Raw genomic sequence first — 14954 nt, 5'->3', positions numbered from 1 at the left:
CCAGCTTGGGCAGTGGGAACGGCGGCCGGCAGCGAGCGCAGGCGCAGGAGGCGCAGCGGGTGGCCCCTTGGGAGCCGCGGTCTGTGGGCGCGCGGGCAACAGGCGGCGACAAGGGGCAAGGCGGCCGGCCGTGGAGCCCAGGCACCTGAGGCACAGTGCCGCGGGGGCCGGCGAGCCGCTGGCTAGGAGTGGCAACAGGGTCCAGGGGCCGGGGAGCAGCCTGGGGAGTAGGCGCAGGAGCTGACCCAGACCGGCTGAGTGTGGGGCAAGACTAACTGAGGTTAGTGAAAAATTTAAATTTGTCCATTTTTCCCTAAAAACTATCATTGTAATTTACAAAATTAATAAACAATTCACAACAACGCAGTATGATAATGAGCAAAGTACTTTGGAATTTTGATTGCTTGTAATGTGTAGGTTTGAACCATGAAAAGGAGGAAGAGTGGCTGCTGATTTTTTTTTTTTTTGGGCACTACTTCAAATTTTGAATACCCACCTCCTAAATTCTAGACCAACCCATGCACGTGGGATATTGTTTGGATCGCTTAGAACTAACGTTCGTGTTTAGAGATCCACCAGCTAATAGTCAAGTCAAGTGTTTAGTTTGAGTGATAATTATCTATTCTATCCTTTGTTTAATCGCATTAACTGATGGGCCAACACTGGGGCAAGGGGTAGAGATGTGTAATATTTGTTCAAATTAATAGGTATTTTGGTCTTTTAAACAATTAGATGGACAATTATACTCTATTCGGCTAGCTGGTGCTGATTTGCTGTGAGAGAATGGTAATGCTGGATGACTGGTGTCTGATGGCTGGTGTTGATTTGGTGTGAGAGAAAATCACTGCTGCTGGTTGCCAGCAGAACAGAGTATTATCTGGCTGGCTGAGTGGATATTAGCTGGTCCATTTGGATTCAACTAGAGCTAAAGTTTGCTAGTTAGTACTCCCTCCATCCAGTTTTGATAAATATATTATTAAAATTTAGAAATTTAAATTTGATTGATGTATTTATTTTCCCCAACGCAATAACCTGTTTTGCTTCCTCTTCGCAATTTGATTGGTCCATCGGCTTTCAATGTTGGTTGTGGTGCCTGAAATGAGGAGTCGCCCTCAAAAAAAAAATCGTAGAAATCAGTAGAGATAAGTTAACATGATAAGCACACTTGTGGTCTTGGTCATTGTGCCATATGGAAATATATCAATCAAAACTGGATGGAGGGAGTATTAGCTGAATAAATTTAAATGCAAAACAGATGGGTCCTTTTGGTACAGCTTCACGGAGAGCTTCTAGTGAAATTGTGCTAAATGTTTTTTTTTGGGACCAGTTTAGCCGTGCAACCATATATAAAGCTCATTTCAGCTTTCAGCTTCCATCGGTGGGGTGAAGGCATAAAACATGACTTCGACCGGCTTCACCTCCAGTTTAGTGTTTCGCCAAATATTTTTTAAAAACAGCTTCAGCTTCACCAGCCCTTTTAAAAGAAGTTGAAGCTATGCCAAACGTGGCCGCAGACTTCCTCACTCGCCCAAAAGGACATTCGCTGGTTGCAGTCACGCAGGTAGCCACGGGTTTTTGGAGCTAGCTAGAGGTCAAGGAAGCCAGACCGTTGTTGTGTGTGTGTTTTTTTAGAATTTTTTATTTTTTTAATACAATTTTTTACTGAAATTACGGAATAATACTCTGGAGCTGAGAAATTTCAAAACTAGGCTATTGTCGTCTGTCCGGCAGACAAAATTCAAATTTCGTCGCCCAGGAAGACGAAATACAAAGATTTCGTCCGTTCAGAGGACGGAATTAATTTTCGTCTTCCCATTAGACGAAAATGTATGGAATTTACGATTTAATTATAATTTAATAAATTTGGTCTACCCGATGGATGAAAATAGAGATTTCGTCATCCGACAAAATTTATTAAATTATAAATTCTATGCATTTTCGTCTAATGGGGGGACGAAAATTAATTTCGTCCGCTGAACGGACGAAAATTAATTTCGTTCGTCTTCCTGGGCGACGAAATTTGAATTTCGTCTGCAGAACAAACGACAATAGCCTAGTTTTGAAATTTCTCAGATCCAAAGTATAGCCTAGTTTTGAAATTTCTCAGATCCAAAGTATTATTTCGTAATTTTAGTAAAAAATTGTATTAAAAAAAATAAAAAACTCTGTTTTTTTAAAGAGACCGTGGTTTGCTTTTACTCTTTTATTAGTAGGTATGGTCGCATGGAGGCGGAGCCATTGTTTTTGGGTGAATGTTTTGCGCCGGTGCCGGCCCGGGCAGGTATTGTTGCTGCCGTCAGATGGTTTTTCGAGATCCGCGCATCTTGCCAGGCGCGGTGCCTCACGGCCAGCGGTGCCTCGCGTGCCAGAGGCACAAATCTACTGCCGGGCCCAGTTGTCAGATCATTCCTCTTCCTCAAACCGCCGCCTGTCTGCTACTCTGTTTCCTCGAGCACCATTCTTTCCTGCCTCTTCCCCTTCAATCTCTCTTCCCCTTCCCCAATCCATCACCCCCTGCCACTACCACCATGGATGCTGTATGCGCGCCCCATTGTGTGCAGCGATTTGAGGAACCCGTTTTCCCCGCTTGGTCCGCAACCTCAAGAATGCCCCGGAATCCTGGGCGCAAATCCGGGTGGTATGAGCATTAGTGAGCAGAATGCCTTTTGAGTTGTATTGGTACTCTTCGCCATCGGGGTATATGTTGCCTCGATCCGGGTTTCTCTACCCATTCCATTTGCCTTTTTCTGGGGTTCTCTACCCATTCCATTTGCCTTTTTCTGGATCTTTTGAAGTTGTTGTTGTAGATTCAGAACCAGCAAGGAAATTTGTTTCAATGGAGTAAGCCACCGCTCTCCAGATGGTTTCCCTTCATGATCGATTCATTCTTCTGAATCTTCAACTATCAGATGGGGAACCAAATTGGTTAGTGTTTTATTTCTGTTCCATTTTCAAATCTAATAATTCCAGCATTTTCCCCTCCTGTCAAAAGTGCTTTTTACCCTAGGTTGTTCTTACTTTTTTTTTTTGTTGTTCAGTGAGTGGTTGACCTGAATGTAAATTCAGTCAGTGGTAGCAAGGAACAAGGTGAGTCCTCCAATGTATATTCAGGAGTTCCAAGCATGGATTATGGTGCAGAAAGTTAGCTGGGTGAGCAGAACAGTTCAAGCATCGGCAAAGTTCATCAAGCTCCATCTTCATCCATTTGGCAAACATTTTTTTCTAATTAGACAATCATTTGAACAATGCTTATCTTTTTTGTTTGGTTAATGTGCAATATGTATTCTCTGTTGGCAAGCGTGGAAAATGATGGTGATATCTCCATCGGAGGTTCAGTTGGCGAAGGGATTGGGAACCAGGATGGAGCAGGGCATCATGTTTTACAAACTGTAGATGAAGGGAATCTTTGCACCAACCTGACAATGATCAATACAGATAATGCATCTCAACCATGGCCAAAGTGGTATTGACTTACTAATGTTTTTTTTTGTGAAAAACCATTGAATTCATATCAGCATTGATTAACTGAACTGCATTTGATCCTGTTAATGGATAGACCAACAAGGATAACATTACAAATTCGATGTAGCTAGGCTGTAATGTTTCCAAGAAAAAAATTATTTTCAATGCAGTTGTCTGATCCTTAGCCAATCAGATAGCCTTCGCGGAATGCTTGGAATGGCATATATTGAATTGCACATGATGTTATCAGTTAGACAGTGAGCTCCTTATGTATACATGAACCATCTGAATCCTATTTTATTTGTGTGTGTAGCGATGTGATACTAACCCAGCAGAGTTTTTTCTATCATTGCCCATATTTTTATTGTAGTAAGAGGTTGAGGCACCTCAAGGGTGCACCCCAAGTTAGATGGGTGCCGTCTAGAGGGCGCTGTGCAATGCTTATAATAAAAATGGTGAATATATATATTTGAGCTACCACCAGGGATGACTTTTAACAGCTTCAATGAAGCCCATGAGTATATACTCTTGGGAGGATGGATTTAGTGCCAAGGAGATAAATATGGGAAATTAATGCATGAATTCCAATTCCAATGCCAGTGCCACGTAAGAGCTTGCTTATCTTGTTTTTATGAATTGTAGTGCATGTTTGTATTCTTAATCTGCAAGAAAATTAATCAAACTAGTTTTTTTACCATGTTCTTTGTTTCAGGGTTCTGACAATTGAGAAGGTGACCAAAAAGAAGAAGAAAAAATTTACAAGTGTTGAGCCAATTGCAGCCTTGATGATCAGATCATAAAGATGTCGGAATGTATAGCCAATATTGTTGGTATTACTGTCTTATTGACACAATGGTGTAGACATTGTATCTGCTAGAGTTCTTGATATGTAGACGACCTTAAGCAAGCAGATGGTGTTTTTGTCATTCAAGGTCCTACGAACATTGCATATGTAGGTCCTAGGGGCCATTAACATGGTTCGCCGCTAGTTTGATGATTTAGCTAATTCCGGATGGATGGAGAACTTAATCTTTCTTGTTGCTGTCACAACTGTAGCTGATGTTGTACCAATTAATGTGCTTCTATCACATTTCATTTGATGTGTTACCAACCAGGACGCTGGCCGTGCAAATTTGGTTGGTTATATTTAACTGAGATGGTGCTACCTATTGGGTTTGTATTGTTACATTTGAGTGAGATAGTGCCACATACATAATCGTGTCATATTGTATCGAAGCTGCCAGGTCGCATGGTTTATAGATTTGGCAATTGATTCTTTAACAAAGTTGGTATCAAACCGCTGCCTTGTTTTGGCGAGACATGACAATAGAGGTTCAATGTTTAAAAATAGACATGACCAAATTAAGATGGTGCTCACATCAGAAGGATATAACAATGTTACTGACAATCCACCAAAAGCACAAATCCATTAAGAGTTCAGGTATGGTGTGCTACTATGCCAGGCAATCAGCAAAACGTGTTAATTAGCTTTGGCAACATGAAACTACTCTCTTCAGCTATTCAAGAGGTCAATCAGCAAGTCTGGTATGTTGCCCACATTCCCAGCCATGCTGAGAAGTTGGTAGAGTTAGCTCTGCACCATTCAGTCCATTGCTATGACCTTCTTCAATATCAAATGTTTTTGGCTGGCCTCTGAACAAAGAACTCCTGAACATCTGACTGGTTTTGTTGTGGAGCTAGAGAACACTAAACCATACATACATCTGACTGGTTTTGGGTGGTGGGAGCCTTCATTCTCCTACCCTCGAGTAACACACTGATTCATCATCTCTTGGCTGCACAAATATAATGGCAGTCATGTTGTAATCAAAGGAAGCAAAGAATAATAAAAGCAGACTAATGCCGAAAAAGAACACGTGAACTAAAGCACAAGAAGGAACAACTAAAGTTGAAAGGATACCATTGTCATAAGAAGCAGCTCGGAGCAATGTTCTAAGTCGAGTTCATAGTTGCACTTTTTTTTTCAATTATCTTTTGCAGGTCATCTTGTTCCTATTTCAACATATCTGCCTACTCAATGTAACTTTCTTGGCGAGGGTATGAAGAATGCGAACAAAGAACCAATGTTTTCAGTGTTGGTGTTGTGCATGAAGATCTCTTTGGCACGATTTCAGAAAACAACATGATACAGCCAATCACCACTTACATGGAATCAGGCAATGTTCTAACTTAGATTTTTATTTTTTGCCTTACAATCAAGTTGCATGACACATCATACAAACCAACATCTACGACATACGATGAATTTATCTTTTTTTTTCTTCACAGAAACAACTCTCGAACTTGCGGTTGCGAATTCCAACAACTTTGATTATGGGAGTGCTGATTATTCTAGAAATGGACTTATTGCTTTGAGTATATCCCTCCCAATGCATTTCAATGCATTAATGATACGATTCGATGAAAATATTTATTCAACATGTTTTTATCTGCCGATCACCTATTCATGCATTTTACCCCATCTTTATTTCTTGCAGTGGTTTTGTCTATCCTTTTGCACAGAAATAACTTCCCAACCTTCAATGTGTGGAATATTTAGGCATCGTCTTAGGTACTGGGCTATATATAATGGTCAGGTACATCTTCTATTCATGCGCAATTTGTGCTATATATAAAGATGAACAACTTATGTCAGGTGCATTATTTATCATGAACAGAAATTTTGTCAGTGTATACTAGAGCCACACAACAAGGACCTAAGCTGTTCTGTACCTATTTTCCTTTACTGCTCTATTCATTACCATGATACAAATACGTTGTGAATTTCACTAAGTAGGAAAAAAAGGGACAGCAAATGCATACCCCTTAGGCCACGGTTGAACTTCAATTTATGAACTGGTCAGGTTGGTAGAATCCTTCCCTTGCTGTTCAATTTGTAAGGCAAACGGCACTGATTCATCCTGGTTGCCAGACCCCTCTCCTGTTGAAAGTCTTGTGGAGTTTCTACCACTATCTCCTGCACTTATCAATGTACATCAACGCAGAGTAACAAAAGAAAACATGTGTTCAGTATCAATTATAATGGTGGAAGCCATGCAGCGATGAAAATGGTTGTCAGTTTCAATCAAGAAGTGCTTACGAAAAGGAGAAAGATGCAGCTTGCACAGGTGAGTTATGTTCTGCAGGGCAACTTGCTACATCCAGATGAACTCCTGAATCGTTGGAGGTCAGATCTTGTTCTACATGGCCAGTAACAGTTTTCCCTTCAAGTCATCAGCTGCATAGTTCAGCACCTTTGCTAACCCTCATTACTATATCCTGGAATGTCATTCCGACACCTGATTTGCTCGTGAACAAACCCAAAATGCAAACAAGAAAACACTGGTTAGAACAACACAGTGGATGCAACTGAGATGGTTCAAAACCGAGTTCTTCAAATGGACTAGGAATAGAGCTCATACCAATTTGATTCCCGATCTGGTGGCTGAAGTGTGATTAGAGAATGAATGGGTACCAGTTAAGAACAGCCGACTGTTCGAAACAAATCCCACAGCTGGTTCTGGAAGTTCAAGGACGGATTGTGGTTGTGTGACTGGGAAAACAACCAAAATCAAACTGAAGGGGAACTACAAACAAGATTTAGGCTACTACCTGTACCGTCGATTGAAATGGGATGGTCCGGCTCCTTCCCATTGCTCTGCTCCTCTCTTGCAGCTTCCTGCTCCTCTCTTGCAGCCATTAGAGTTGGTCAACAGTTCCGTGAAAACCGGATCTTCGAAGAGGGACTCCATTGTTGAGCTCGTGGGGAAGAACATGTTCTGGCCGAACCGATGCCTGTCCTCGAAGGAGAATCCGAGGAGGGAAGTGGGTCCCAACAACTTTAGCTCGCTCGGTGCCTGGCGCACTCTCGTTAAGACTTGCCTGGCGACGAGGTGGGCAGCCTGGTTCTGGTAGGACCAACTTCCGGGGGATCAGGGCGCACGAATTTTGAAGCTGCATCGGCAGTGCAGAGCTTGCCTGCCCGGGCCGGCATAGGTGGAAAAACCACACTCATTGTTTTTGCCGCGCCAGCTCTCGCGCCGACATTTCTCCTTCCCACTTTCGAGTTGCGACGCGGGAACTATTGTGGTGCCGGCACCGCGCCACCGCCTCGCAATCTGCCGCGCGCACATTCTCTCCCTTCGCAGCAGAGGCACGGGCCCAGACGACGGAGGTTTCGCGCCGTTCCCGAGCCCCGCGGCGGCGAACGCCCACGGCATCTCGCCGACGTCAGAACCCGTCGGCCCAACCCAACCGCCAACAGAGAAAACCGTCGTCCCGGACGCGCTTCCCTTCCATCGGTCTGGACCATCCATCCCAGCCACTCGCGAGCCTATAAAAACTTGCCCGACCACACGCCATCGCAGCTCACCAAGCCAAGCTCAGTAGCACCCACCACTCGCACGAAGAACACGCCCTAGGAAGAGAAGAGAGGGCGGGATCGAAGATGAGCGTGGAGATTCTGGATGGGAGCACGGTCCGGAGCTTCGTGGAGGACGAGGGCGCCTTCAACTCCTCCGTCGACGGCCGCTTCGCCGCGCTGGACGCCGACCGCGACGGCCTGCTCACGTACGCGGAGATGGCCGGGGAGCTCATGAGCCTCCGGGTCCTCGAGAAGCACTTCGGCGTGGACGAGGCAGCGGTGCCGGCCGACGAGCTCGCCGCGCTCTACCGCGGCCTGTTTGCGCGGTTCGACAGGGACGGCAGCGGCAAGGTGGACCGCCACGAGTTCCGCGCGGAGATGAGGGAGGTGCTGCTCGCCGTGGCCAACGGGCTCGGCTTCCTCCCCGTGCAGATGGTCGTCGAGGAAGGCAGCTTCCTCAAGATCGCCGTCGACAGGGAGCTCGGCCAGATCGCCAAGGCTGCGTAAAGCTCGATCGCATGCATGGACCACTACTTGCTCGATTGGAGTAATATAGATTACTGAATTTTCAAGTGTCATAGTTGCAATTTCGTCATCGATTTACACGGTTACGACGAACTTATGTAGTATGCTTCCTGTCCTTTTTATTACCTGAAGGGATAAATAAAGACATCACACATGTAATTGCAAGAGTAATTTATTGAAAGAGAACTGCTCTGATTATTTCTATGGAATTGCAAGAGTAATTCATTGACCTGCCTCAGCGGTTTTACAAGCGAAAAACATTTCTCGTAGATTTTTCTTTCTTCTCTCTTTTTCACTAAATTGAGCTAGCAAATGTGATTCAAAAATTATAAAAATTGGTATAGTGGTAGAGGAGAGTAAAACTCACCCAATTTTGCAGATTTTTGAAGGTTAAACTCAAAGAAATTTAAAACTTCAAATTTTAAAGAAAAAAAGAATTCAAACTTTACTGAATTTTTAAGGCATCAAGATGAGCTCCAACTTTGACAAAATTTGAATTGTGTGACAAATATTACAGGTATATCAATAAAGATTTTTTTTGTGATAATAGGTTCTAGAGCAAAATTTGAAGTTCATTATGAAGGATCAAATTTGAGCCAATTTTATTGTTTTTATTTATTTTCACGTAATTTGAAACCTATTCAAGAATTTGCATATGTATAAATCAAATGCAAATGCTTGAGTGGATTTTAAATTCTATAAAGTAAATAAAAAAGGATCAACTTTTGCTCAAATTTGACCCTTCCGACCCTTCTGAAGAAACTTAAAATTTTGCTATAGAACCTATACACAAAAAAAACTCTAATGATGCACCTCTAATATGTATGAAACAGTTCAAATCTTGTCAAAGATGGAGCTCATCTTGATGCTTTGAAAATTTAGTAAACTTTAAATTCTTTCTTTCTTCAAAATTTCAATTTTTTAGTTTTAACTTCAAAAAAGAAGTGAAATTGGGTTGTCAATACTCTTCTCTACCACTATACCATTTTTCATGATTTTTTATCCATGTTTTCTACCTCAATTGAGTGAAAAAAAAAGATAAGAAAAAAGTTTTTAATTTCTTTTTTTGTAAAAGCCGCTTATGAAACCGCCGAGGGAGGTAAAACAAACCGTTTTGATAGTTGGGGAGACTAGATACCCGATTTTGTAGTTGAGAGACGAAAACCAGACTTTTGCGATAGTTGAGTGAGGGAAACTAGATGTTTTAGTTTGTTTAAACCCATGGGTATCTCGGTCTTTTATCGATTTTTTTTTTGCAACATGGTCTTAGACCAATCTTAATGGAAGTTTCATGGAGAATTTCATGGCATTAAATTCTATGGCATATCATCAATTTTGCTAACAAGGTAAAAATAGAGAATGAGGGAATTTCATGGGATGCGAGAGAAGTTTTAGCACCATGAAACTCATAAGGCACAATTTTTTAGCTTTCAGATCTGATAACTGTGTCATGAAACTGTGCACTAGGACTAGCCTTAGCAGCTAGCTGGATAGTTATTATCTAGAAACTAGCAAAATGGGCATTAACTGACCCGTTACATCAACTAGAGCTAGAATTAGCTAGTTAGCTGGATGAATTTAAACAGGGTCATACTCGCTCGTAGCGTGCAAAACAGGTTCAGACTTGGCCAAAAAGGCATTCACTTGTCGCAGTCGCAGACATGCAGCCGCAGGTTTTCAGAACCAGATTACCAGAGGTCAAAGGAAGTAGGCATGGCCGCATGGAGGCGGAGCCATTGTTTTTTGCCGCGCCAGCTCTCGCGCCGACACATCTCCTTCCCACTTGCGAAGTGGGAACAATTGTTGGCACCGCCTCGGCATCTGCCGCGCACATTCTCCTTTCGCAGCAGAGGCACGGGCACGGGTCCCGACGACGGCAACTTCGCGTCGTTCCCAAAAGCCCCCGCGGCGGCGAACGCCCACGGCATCTTGCCGACGTCAGAACCCGTCGGCCCAGCCCAACCGCCAACAGAAAACCGTCGTCCAGGACGCGCTTCCCTTCCATCGGACTGGACCATACCATCCATGGCGCGTACTCGCAAGCCTATAAGAACTTGCCCGACCACACGCCATCGCAGCTCACCAAGCCAGACCAAACCAACCTCAGTAGTCAGTAGCTCCGCACTCGCACGAAGAACACGTCCTAGGAAGAGAACAGAGAGAGGGGGGGATCGAAGATGAGCGTGGAGATCCTTGACGGGAGCACGGTCCGGAGCTTCGTGGAGGACGAGGGCGCCTTCAACTCCTCCGTCGACGGCCGCTTCGCCGCGCTGGACGCCGACCGCGACGGCCTGCTCACGTACGCGGAGATGGCCGGGGAGCTCATGAGCCTCCGGGTCCTTGAGAAGCACTTCGGCGTGGACGAGGCGGCGGTGCCGGCCGACGAGCTCGCCGCGCTCTACCGCGGCCTGTTCGCGCGGTTCGACAGGGACGGCAGCGGCAAGGTGGACCCCCACGAGTTCCGCGCGGAGATGAGGGAGGTGCTGCTCGCCGTGGCCAACGGGCTCGGCTTCCTCCCCGTGCAGATGGTCGTCGAGGAGGGGAGCTTCCTCAAGATCGCCGTCGACAGGGAGCTCGGCCAGATCGCCAAGGCTGCGTAAAGCTCGATCACATGCTCGCTTGGAGTAGTATCGATTACTGAATTTTCAAGTGTCATAGTTGCAATTTTGGCATCGATTTACAGTGTTACGACGAACTTATGTAGTATGCTTCTTGTCCTTTTCATTACCTGAAGGGATAAATAAAGACACCACACATGTAATTGCAAGAGTAACTTATTGAAAGAGAACTGCTCTGATTATTTCTATGGATCACTCATTCAATGTTCTGTGGATTTGTTGTTGTCTGATTGATGAGAGGAATAAAAGGATTACATTGTTTACTGTAATTGAACGACTACTTGATTACTCCCTCTATTTTTATTTACGTGTTCTATTAGATTTGTCCTAAGTCAAACTTAAAAATTTTTTGACCAAATTTATAAGAAGAAATAATAACATTCGCAATTACAAATTATTTCATTAAATTCACCATGAAGTATATGTCGATAATACATATATTGAATATTATAGTTGTTGCTATATTTTTTATAGAACTGACAAGAGAACAACAGACCTTTTCCGTGCCTAAACATGATTATTTCGCGAATTTACAGCTTTCGCCTCCAACACCAATTTGTCTCGATGAATTCGTGCAGGGGCTCGCTCTTGAAGATTTGCAGCGGCAGGAGAACCTTGTTGACCTCGTACACCGCCACCACAGCTGTCCCGTACACGGTGCTGCCGATCTTCGCGTTGGACCACGCCGACCTCACCCGGACGGTGCCGATGTCCTCGGTGAGGTTGAGCGTGTACCGAGATCCGGCGAAGGTGGCCACCGGGCTGCGCCACCTCAGGTTGCCGAGCTCGGCCAGGCAGTAGAACCTGGGGAGCGCGTGGTACAGGAGCAGCGACTTGAGCTGGGCCTTGGTGAGGCTGGCAATGGCAGGCGTGGTCTTCTTCTTCTTCTTCTTCAGCGCGGCGAACGCGGAGTCCCTGGGGACGAAGATGGTGATGCCCGCTTTGGTGTTGTCGGCCTGGCTCTGGAAGGTTTCGATGACGCTGGTCTTCTGCAGGTAGCTGTAGTCTTGATTTGGTAGGTGGCGTCTGACAATTAAGCAGACCTCAGCGTACGTCACAAAGGCACCTGAATCTGAAGAATACAGAAACCAGCCACGAAATTAAACACTCTGAACTTCCACCAAAATCGAGCAACAGTTGCTTCAGCTTGAAGCTTATACTCTGAAAAGCAAGCTGGACGTTAAAGAGGGTTTGGGACTCCTCGAGTCGAGAACTTTGGAACCAGATCCAAATGCAGCAAAAGCACTTATTGAAAAGAAAAATGCAGCAAAAGCCTGACGCTCCTCTTTGAGCATTACTTCAAGACTTCTGATCGCAGAGTGAGAGACAGCAGGCAGACGGCACCGCAGCAGGAAATGGAGGATGGTGGATTGGGAATGGGTTCATGGGAGTCAGCGGGAGTGTGCTATAAAAATTGTTGATGTCATGGTGCGCGCGGGGAGCACATGGTTAGCCTCGATGGCTCGAACTCACGCCCACCTTGGTCACATACCATGTGACCACTCTCCTCTCCCCGCCGGCTGGTTCTTTGACTGCCACCTCTAGTGGTCCATTCTGACTCCAGTGCCGTGGACTTCCATTCTGCCCCTCCTTCCTCACGTCAGCTCCTGCCCGCTCACAATATTTATTAAAGTAATTACTCCCTCCGTCCCACTAAAGACAAGTCACTGTAGAATTCAAAATTTATTAAAAAAACAAGCCATCTTATTCTATTTAAAAAGTGCATGTGCATGCAAAAATCAATTAGTGTCAAATATGGGTAATAAATAGGGATAAACATAGTCATTTTATCTTGTTATTAATTTGTCATAGGATTTTTAGAATGACTTATTTTAAAAAAAAACAGAGGGAGTAGTTGAGTAAAGCATAATAAATATCACTTTCTGGATGGTAGGGAGATTTGAATGGATGCTGCTTGCTTGGTTGGATGTCAAGACGTGGGCGTAACAATATTTTTTATTAACATTTTAGTAAATTTAAAATAGCAATTAGTTAGGTTAGCTACTTTTTTAATCTTCAAATAAAGGAGTGCTAAAATTAAGTAAGGCACATATTTTAAAGCGAACACCACTGTGCCCCCGTCCGCGGCAACCGTCTGGAAAGCCGTTGGTGCGGACAGCCCAACCGGCGGCACCGACCCGAGCCACACGTTTTCTCCACAGGCCCAACATGCCACTAGGAAAGAAACACGGCAGCATGGGCCCAAGGAAATAAAAGACTTGGCGTCATTTCCAAGCAACCGCCCACAGCATCCAACCGACGTCAAATCCCGCTGGCCCAACCCAACACCACCGCCGCGCCGCCCTCGCCGCGACCCGCCTCTGCCCCTGCCCGCCTATAAAAACGGCACCACCAATCGCCCCCCTGCACCTCATCGACCCAGCCAAAGCTGCCAGAGCAAACCTCGCCGACCCCAGCTCGAGCAAGAGCGTCGGCAGAGGAGCCGAAGATGAGCGTGGAGATCCTCGACGGGAGCACGGTCCGGAGCTTCGTGGAGGACGAGGGCGCCTTCAACTCCTCCGTCGACGGCCGCTTCGCCGCGCTGGACGCCGACCGCGACGGCCTGCTCACGTACGCGGAGATGGCCGGCGAGCTCATGAGCCTCCGGGTGCTGGAGAAGCACTTCGGCGTGGACGAGGCGGCGGCGCCGGCCGGCGAGCTCGCCGCGCTGTACCGCGGCCTGTTCGCGCGGTTCGACAGGGACGGCAGCGGCGAGGTGGACCGGGACGAGTTCCGGGCGGGGATGAGGGAGGTGATGCTCGCCGTGGCCAACGGGCTCGGCTTCCTCCCCGTGCAGATGGTCGTCGAGGAGGGGAGCTTCCTCAAGGTGGCCGTCGACAGGGAGCTCGGCCAGCTCGCCAGAGCCGCGTAAAGCTCTACTAATTGCCGACCACCATGGCTTATATATCACGGCAGCGGATTTTTCGCATTTATTTTTTTCCCTATTCGTAACTTCAGATGTTGTATTGAGCTACATCGTTGCTAATTATGCGTGTAATAGTTTTTTTTATCTGGTCTGAGGATGTAACAGTTGATAGTGAGATACGCATTATGTGCTACAATTTTTAATAAGAATATTTTTTTTAAAAAAGAAACTCGACAATGAGGGGAGATCGTAAGCTTTGTTCTAAGAAAAGATGCTGGAGTTTCAATGGAAACGGGAGGCCCGGGAGTTGTCCAATCTTTATTTGTTGAATTTTTATGATTATAAACTCTGAAGTTATTATATGCCATTGTAACATCTCAGTTTTCATCACGATTAAGGGAGAGTGTTGAAATTTATAATGCAAACTTCTAGAAGGTTCTATAAAAATAAGGATAAACCATGACATAATTTTGTTCACCATGACAAGGTTATAGAATGTTCCACAAGAATCATAAGAAGACATGAAGGTTGGATATTTTCTTGTCATGGTAAAATTTAGAATTTTCTAGAATTAGATATTTGTAGGGAACTTAGATATTTGTAGGGAACTTCCTAGAGTGTGACATGTGTCACTCATCCAAGGGGGTATGGGTGCCTATATAAGAAGGGTGCCACCCCTTGCCATGCCATACTACTCCACTCCATCCCACACACATCCAAGGGCATGGTAGAAGTGAGCATAGGTAGAGTGTGCTAGGTGTGTGTTCTTTTGTTGCTCAAATGAGGTAAGCGTATTTATAAGTGTTAGTCTTCCGATTAAGCTTAGTACTTAGTGTATAAGTTGTGATCCATCGAAGGTTGACTCTGCCACCCGGGATCACAAAAGGGTATGGGCTTCAATGAAGGTTGGCCATGCCACCCGGAAGCCAGCTTCATCTGTTGGTAGGCTCTGCCTCCCGGAAGCAAAAGGTGGCTCTGCCGTCAAAAGGACCCGGTACACTAAGTAACTAGAAGCTGACCGACTCTGAAGTGAGTTGGTGTAGATCCTCAACTTAGTAGGACCACCTCAATTTCCAACAGTCACTAAAATAAAACTTATGTTGCAATTAAACTAGTAACG

The 14954-nt window shown here is 45.1% G+C and overlaps 3 protein-coding genes and 2 long non-coding RNA genes across 6 annotated transcripts; 4 read left to right on the top strand and 1 right to left on the bottom strand.

Annotated features, from left to right (window-relative positions):
- The first annotated feature begins 2003 nt into the window (after positions 1 to 2003).
- Positions 2004 to 4606, top strand: LOC120712753. The gene is made up of 3 exons (XR_005691006.1): positions 2004 to 2925; positions 3039 to 4068; positions 4175 to 4606. It is a non-coding gene; the product is annotated as an uncharacterized LOC120712753 (long non-coding RNA).
- A 189-nt stretch (positions 4607 to 4795) lies between these two features.
- Positions 4796 to 7349, bottom strand: LOC120712752. 2 transcript variants are annotated; one of them, XR_005691005.1, is made up of 5 exons: positions 7075 to 7349; positions 6885 to 6982; positions 6563 to 6761; positions 6286 to 6444; positions 4796 to 5258 (listed from the first exon to the last, which is right to left on the bottom strand). It is a non-coding gene; the product is annotated as an uncharacterized LOC120712752 (long non-coding RNA). The 2 variants fall into 2 exon arrangements; XR_005691004.1 differs by having other exon boundaries at positions 6286 to 6439; positions 7075 to 7340.
- Positions 7350 to 7807: 458 nt separating this feature from the next.
- LOC120639245 lies at positions 7808 to 8554 on the top strand. Its single transcript, XM_039915226.1, has one exon. It carries the CDS (start codon positions 7910 to 7912, stop codon positions 8330 to 8332), a length of 423 nt encoding a protein of 140 aa, XP_039771160.1. The 5' UTR covers positions 7808 to 7909; the 3' UTR covers positions 8333 to 8554.
- A 1855-nt stretch (positions 8555 to 10409) lies between these two features.
- LOC120712750 lies at positions 10410 to 11183 on the top strand. Its single transcript, XM_039998618.1, has one exon. The coding sequence runs from the start codon at positions 10528 to 10530 to the stop codon at positions 10948 to 10950; it is 423 nt and encodes a 140-aa protein (XP_039854552.1). The 5' UTR covers positions 10410 to 10527; the 3' UTR covers positions 10951 to 11183.
- A 2144-nt stretch (positions 11184 to 13327) lies between these two features.
- LOC120712751 lies at positions 13328 to 14052 on the top strand. The gene has a single exon (XM_039998619.1). The coding sequence runs from the start codon at positions 13418 to 13420 to the stop codon at positions 13838 to 13840; it is 423 nt and encodes a 140-aa protein (XP_039854553.1). The 5' UTR covers positions 13328 to 13417; the 3' UTR covers positions 13841 to 14052.
- The last annotated feature ends 902 nt before the right edge of the window (positions 14053 to 14954 follow it).

This window comes from Panicum virgatum, chromosome 6K (genome assembly GCF_016808335.1).
Source record: "Panicum virgatum strain AP13 chromosome 6K, P.virgatum_v5, whole genome shotgun sequence".
NCBI lineage: Eukaryota > Viridiplantae > Streptophyta > Magnoliopsida > Poales > Poaceae > Panicum > Panicum virgatum.
Note: the sequence above shows the minus strand (reverse complement) of the source record. Positions and strands in the feature narration are given on the sequence as shown.